The 7,174-nt window shown below is 35.1% G+C and overlaps 1 protein-coding gene across 1 annotated transcript; it reads left to right on the top strand.

The window, feature by feature from the left end:
- Positions 1 to 269: 269 nt before the first annotated feature.
- Positions 270 to 2,197, top strand: LOC132049705 (transcription factor MYB1-like). The gene is made up of 3 exons (XM_059440610.1): positions 270 to 563; positions 898 to 1,027; positions 1,509 to 2,197. Exons 1-3 carry the CDS (start codon positions 425 to 427, stop codon positions 2,029 to 2,031), a joined length of 792 nt encoding a protein of 263 aa, XP_059296593.1. The 5' UTR covers positions 270 to 424; the 3' UTR covers positions 2,032 to 2,197.
- Positions 2,198 to 7,174: the final 4,977 nt, after the last annotated feature.

Here is a 7,174-nt window from a genome sequence, read left to right as displayed (position 1 = left end):
AAACCGAATTAATTCGGTTCGATTCGATTTTTCGATTTTCGGTGTTTATGCCCACCCCTAGACTCCCAACGGCTGGCAGGGGGACACGGCGAATTTGGATGCATTTGTTGAAAAGGAGTGTGCAATTTATAACAGGTGGCGCTTTGTGGAAAGCTCCCTTAGTGGTTAAACTCCGTCCACGTACACTTGTGAAAATACAGTCATGCACTACACTAGTACTACTATATAAAGACTGAAAAGGTTGTAAAATGACTTGCACATTTCTGGAAAGAGCACACAATAAGTGTATTTTATTTACTAAAAAAAAGAAGGTCTTTTCTATCTTCTGCAAGTTGTTTCTATTTATGTGACTACTGTCATTACGTGCCTTGCTTAAACTCAATCATTGCCAGAATCTGATATTTGTGCGGTCCCACTAAATATCATGAACAGTACTACTCCTATCTGTACGCCGTTGAGAGTAGTGAGGAAGGGTTCATGGACTGAAGATGAAGATTTTCTTTTGAGAAAATGCATTCAAAAGTACGGTGAAGGAAAGTGGCATCTTGTTCCTGCTAGATCTGGTAAACTTATAGTCACTGCCACTCCCTCTGTTATTCTCGTAGTTTCTTAAACTTTAAATTATGTTACTGTTGTTTTATGTATTTAGGTTATCATAATATTTAGCTGTTATGAAATGGTTTATAACCACACAAATATCTTTGACTTGTTTTAGATCACAAGATTCAAAGTCTTCCTTTATTTCTTAAATTCTGTGCCCAGTCAAACTACATCACATATATTGGGACGGAGGGAGTAGTATTTCTGCACTTTATATTCCTTAACTTGAATAAGAGCGTATGCATATGTCTGAGGCTGATATATACCCTTGCTAATTTTATAAGTCAATATGTGCAGGTCTGAATAGATGTAGGAAGAGTTGCAGACTGAGGTGGCTGAATTATCTAAGGCCACATATCAAGAGAGGCGATTTCTCTTCTGATGAAACAGATCTCTTGTTGAGGCTTCATAAGCTTCTAGGCAACAGGCAAGTTTATGTTCTAAAACCCATGATGAATTTACGCGACCATTTCTCATCTAAAATTTGAGATCTAGAGTACAATTTTTATCTCAACATTCCCTCTGGGGCGCAGGCATGATTCTATTATACATGAGTTAAAACATCTACAAAAACTTATTTGTTTTTTTGGATGACGGTAAGATTTAAACTCACAAGTTTTTGTCTGGTATGATACCATGCCTGTTGAATATAAGGGGGAACGTAGATGGCCAGATACTCATTTGGCCAAATATAGTAGCTTTTGATCAAACACTATATTTGTGTTGAGAAATTCATTAAATATGTACACATATAAAATTCAGTATCCAGCTATTAGCATTTGAAGCCTTTCGTTCTAAAGTTTAGAACCCATGAAATTGTAACCCTAGCTCCACTTCTATTGTACATGTGTGACCATTTCATCTAAATTACGCTTTTAATTTATAATACTTTACTATGTTATTTGTAGATGGTCACTTATTGCTGGTAGACTTCCGGGAAGAACAGCAAACGATGTCAAGAACTACTGGAACACTCACTTCCAAAAGAAGTTAAATACTGTTGCTCCTCTTCCTCAACGAAAGATACACAATAACGGCAGAGTCATTACGAAAAATGAAATAATAAAACCTCAACCTAGGAACTTCTCAAGTGCTAAGAAGAATGTCCCTTATTTGTTCACCAACAAAAGTATCACAAACACAGTAGACAAAGATGAAGGCAAAAAAGAAATAATAAGGACTAGTACTAGTGATCATCAGAAGCAAACTTCAGAAGCATCGACAGATAACGGATATCAATGGTGGGCAAGTTTACTGGAAAATTGCAATGAAATTGAGGAAGCAGTAGCTGATGATACAACACCGACAATTTTGTTGCATGAGGAAAAAACACCACCGTTAAATGGTGGAGCCAACTGTATGCTAAAAGGACAAAGTGATGGTTGGGATGACTTTTCTGTTGATATTGACATATGGAGTCTACTTAATTAGCTGAGGTTAATTTTATCACCATTATTAAAGAGATATGTAATGGCATTTATTGTAAACTTGTAATAGGGATACATCGTTGTTTATACTTTGTACCCCAACTGCAGTCTGCAAGTTGAAGTTGTTGGGAAAATAATTATGAATATTCTAGAATTATTAAATTCATGCACTCTGATGTTATTCATGTGATGTTTAGGATATCTATGTAATACGGTACATAGACGTTATGTTATATCGGTGCGCTTTTGAAATTTTGAAGTGATCAAGTTCACAGAAAAGGCGTCTGAAGCACTTAGTAGTATCGAGTTTAAGATTATCCTGTAGTAGCTATAAAAACCAACCTTGTAATTTTTTAGAGTGAAGTAAATAATATCATGACATGAAGTCAGCTTAATGTTCATCATTTCTACCTTAAAATAACACTATGAAAAACGCGCCTTATATATTCCAACACCAGTAGGGTGACTTCTCTGTGTTTCCAAAAGGCACGTTATGCAATCTACTTTGCTAAATGACATTTACATATCTATGTTGAATTTATGCAAAACAAGCTAGTAACTGAAATAAAGTGAAGGGTTTGAACGGCAGATGAAGAAGAAGTATAGAGAGAGAATTTCTCAGGTTTTGATTTATTCAACTGAGTAGAGATTGTACAGTGTATATTCCTTTATATACATGAAGTTAGTTGATGATTAACTAACTCTAATTGTCCTAACTAACTTTTGGAATCCTAACTAGTCCGGAAGTGTAAGAAGACAGAAAATTAATCCTTCTTTTAAGTTACACCTTCTTCCATAGTAATCTCTAATGAGTAACTTCTTAAAGTGTTTTTGACTTTGGAAATGATCTTATATGATTGATTGTTGGCGAGGGGATTTTATACTATAGACTGAAAATCAGGGCAGAGCTAGGAGGGCAAGAAAATTACACTATATAATAAATCATATTTTTATTGTACATATAGTACATGTTGAATTACCTTAACTTCATCATGCATTTTTTTTTATTTTTTTTATTTTTTATATATTGAATTACTTTAGTGAAAAATCCTTGCTCCACTATCACTATAAATCACAAACAAAAATCACAGACAATTTAATTTAAATTGTTATCGACTGCTCCCTCCGTGTCAATTTAAGTGTCTAAGTTTGACTAGACACGAAGTTTAAGAAATAAAGAGAGACTTTTGAATTTTGTGGTCATCAATTAAAAATATATGTATAATGTACTAAAATGTCCTTGAATCTTATGGTTATAAATTTATCATGTAGGATGCTTGAATTGTCAACTCACTAAACATAGAAAGTGACACTCTTTCCGGACAGACTGAAAAGAAAAGTAACACACTTATAATGAGACGGACGGAGTATATATGTACACTACATATATACGATGGCAGCCAAAAAAAAAAAAGAACTTTTGTAATATGTGATATTTAATATGCCTTAATTTTGAATGGTTGTAAAAGCTTCTAGTTAAAATATATCTAAATATAAAAATTACCATTTCTAAACGAATTAAAAGAATAATTTCAACAGAATTTAAACTTACGGAGTATTAAAAGTTTCTTTATTATTCAGAGCTGTCTATCAAATTTGGTTTGAGAAGCTAGTATCTGAGAAGACAATATACTCCCTCCGTCTCAATTTAAATGTCTTAGTTTGACCAGGTACGAAATTTAAGAAATAAGGGGAGTTTTGTTAATCTTGTTGTCCTAAATTAAAGATGTGTATAATGTACTAAATTATCCTTTGAATCTTGTGGTTATAAACTTGCGATGTTGAAATTATCAATTTATAAAATATATATATAAAAAAATACTCTTTTTGAGACAGATTAAAAAGAAAAAGAAAACACTTAAAGTGAGACGGAGCGACTATTTGCTTCTCAAGAAAGAAAGAGAAGGAAAGTTCATAATTTGTCCAAATATAGAAAGTCTAGTCTCTGTCCCACCAATGAAGGACAACATTGTTTTCCTTTATTATTATTTTTTAAGAAGGAAAAAGCAGATATGTTTTTTTATGTGATATACAATTATTTGATATTTAAAACTCATTGACCCGCTTTTTACGTCACTACTCAAAAAAATGTGTTTTTCGACCTCAAAATTTTTACTTCATGAGGTTGAAATTTCCAGCATTTTAAAGTTTTTATTTTATATACGATATCGACCTCATGAGGTCGAAATATTAACGGAAAAAATATTATTTCGACCTCATGAGTTCGAAAAGCTTTTTAATACAATTTAAAAATGAAAATAAATTATTGGTAAATTTTTTTAATGAAAAAATATGAGTATATTTTTTTTTTTAGAAATTTCGACCTCATGAGGTCGAAAAAATTAAGTCATATACCAGATCTGGCTTTCCTAATTTCAGTCTCTCTCTTTGGTCTCTCTTTCTCTCACCCCCACTGGCCAGCGCCGACCGCCCCACCACACCTACTGTCCCCGCTGCCGATGCCCTATCCCCAGTCGTAAATGCGTTGTCCCTCCACCACCGCCCTAGCTTCTCCGTTGCCGCCAGCAGTCCACCGCCGCCACTATCAATGTTAAGGTAAGTTTTTTCCTTTTTTTTCAATCTCATTTTATCATTATTAATTGCATTACTTTGTATAATTGTAAATTAATTAGTAGATTTATTAACTTTATTTATTATCATATGAGAAAGCTTCTAATAATGAAGCTTGAGAAACTCCATTAATGGAGTAATTGAACTCGAGCACAGATAGTAAGAAAACAGTTGGAAGAAATGAAATGCTCAACTTGGCATTTCCCTCTCATTACTCTAACATATATACACAATGATTACACGATGGAATGACAGCTATCTACAGCTGTATTGACCACTAACTAACTAATCTAACTAATCATTATCATCGGCTAACTGTGTAACAAACTAAAATATCTAGCTAACTAACTAACTAACTGCCTAGCTGATATACACGGTATACACGATATACACATAAATATATTCAATACCCCCCCCCCTCAAGTTGGAGGTGAGGACTTCACTGACAACTTATCCAAGATAGCAGCATGTTTAATCCCAGTTAGAGCTTTGGTCAAGATGTCTGCAAGCTGAGCAGAAGTGGTAATGTGATGCAGAGAAATGAGTCATTCCTGCAGCTTATCTCTTATAAAATGGCAGTCCACTTCTATGTGCTTGGTGCGTTCATGGAAAACAGAATTCCTGGCAATGTGGAGAGCTGATTGGCTATCACAATACACTGCAATAGGACTAGGAGACAAGGAACTGTAAGCTCAGTGCAAAGCCTGTTCAACCAAACCAATTCACCAACAACTTTTCTCAATGATCTATATTCTGCCTCTCTGTGATGACAAGGAGATGGTTTCTTGTTTCTTTGATTTCTAACTAACAGGACTATCACCTAATAGGACAAGATAACCATTCACTGACCTCCTAGAATTTGGACAAGCTGCCGAGTCAGAGTCACAATAGGCTCTGACAGTGCAGTCTGAGTCATTTGACATGAAAATTCCCATTATACGATCCTTCTTGAGATATCTTAGTAAATACATTGCAGCTTGTAAGTGAGTTTCTTTTGGATCTTTCATGTATTGACTATGGTGTTGCATATTTAATGCTATGTCCAATCTAGTATTAGTGAGGAAATTCAGTTTGCCAACTAGTTTTCTATGTTGAGTTAGATCAGACAACACTTGTCCCTCATTTCCTCTGAGCTTAATGGTTGGATCAAGTGGTGAATTCACACATTTGTAGTTAAAACTGTCATATCCCTTCAACAAGTCTAGGACGAACTTTCTTTGTGAAATGATGGCACCTTCATCTGTGTACAAAATTTCTGGCCTCAGAAAGTAATATAGTTTTCCTAGGTCCTTGATCTTGAATTTGTCAGGCAAGTAGTTCTTCAGGAGATCAATTTCTTCAGTATCTGTACTTGTAAGTATGATATTATCTACATATACAACCGCAAACATCATTAGTGAACCATTTTTCCTGTAAAATAAGGAGTAGTCATGTAAAGAATGATGATATCCTCTAGATGCCAATGCCTCAGTGAGTTTGGCATACCAATGCCTACTAGCTTGTTTAAGTCCATAAAGGGATTTGTTCAGTTTGCATGCCATATCCACACTGTTTACTTCAAGGCCAGGTGGCACTGTCATGTAAACTTTCTTAGGTAAATCTCCATGGAGAAAAGCATTATTAACATCTAGTTGTGACATGTGCCAGTTTTTGTTTATGGAAACAACAATGAGAGATCTAACTGCAGCCATTTTGACTACTGGTGAATATGTATCTGTGTAATCCACCCCAACCTATTATGTGTATCATTTTACCACAAGTCTAGCTTTGAATCTCTCTATGCTTCCATCAGCTTTGTGTTTAACCTTGTACGCCCACCTACAACCAGTTCCTTGCTTGCCTACTGGTAAAGGGAAAAGGTCCTATGTGTCGTTTGCATAAAATGCTTCAAACTCCTTGGTCATGGCATCTTGCCAGGTAGGATTGAGAGGAGCCTCCTCATATGAAGATGGCTCAACATTTCTAACAATAGATTGATTATCTGGAGATAAGACATCAGGAGAGATGGTGTGGTGATCGGAGAAGAGAGCACTAAGAGAGGTATTTGGTTGGGCAGTGTTAGGTGGTTTTAGAACAGGAATTGGAACAGATAAAATACTTAAGATGGTGGGGAGTTTTGTTGGTTCTAAGAGATGTTCGAGGCATTATAAGTGGCTTAACTATTGGGGGTGCAGATGGTGAATGAATAGGAGAGGAGGAAAGATGTGGAGTAGATGGGAGATCAGGTGATATATGTGATGATGCAAAAGGATCATGAGGTGAAACAGTGATACATAAAGGTGGAGAGTCAGCACTATGAACTATTGCTCCCAAGTGATCATTTGTCAAAGGAGTTGTAGTACCATTCTTGTTAATATTAGACAAGTCAAAAGGAAAAGACACATACTTAAGAACAGATGGAAAAGTGATAGTATTCAGAAATGGAAGAAAAAGCAAAAGGAAAAATAGTTTCATGAAAAACAACATCCCTTGAAACATGTATCTATCTTGTAGTCAAACTTACGACCTTGTAACTTTTTGTTTCAAAGGGATAACCAACAAATATGTGTGGTGTGGTTCTAGGTTCAAATTTGTGT

This window comes from Lycium ferocissimum, chromosome 3 (genome assembly GCF_029784015.1).
Source record: "Lycium ferocissimum isolate CSIRO_LF1 chromosome 3, AGI_CSIRO_Lferr_CH_V1, whole genome shotgun sequence".
Classification (NCBI taxonomy): Eukaryota; Viridiplantae; Streptophyta; class Magnoliopsida; order Solanales; family Solanaceae; genus Lycium; species Lycium ferocissimum.
Note: the sequence above shows the minus strand (reverse complement) of the source record. Positions and strands in the feature narration are given on the sequence as shown.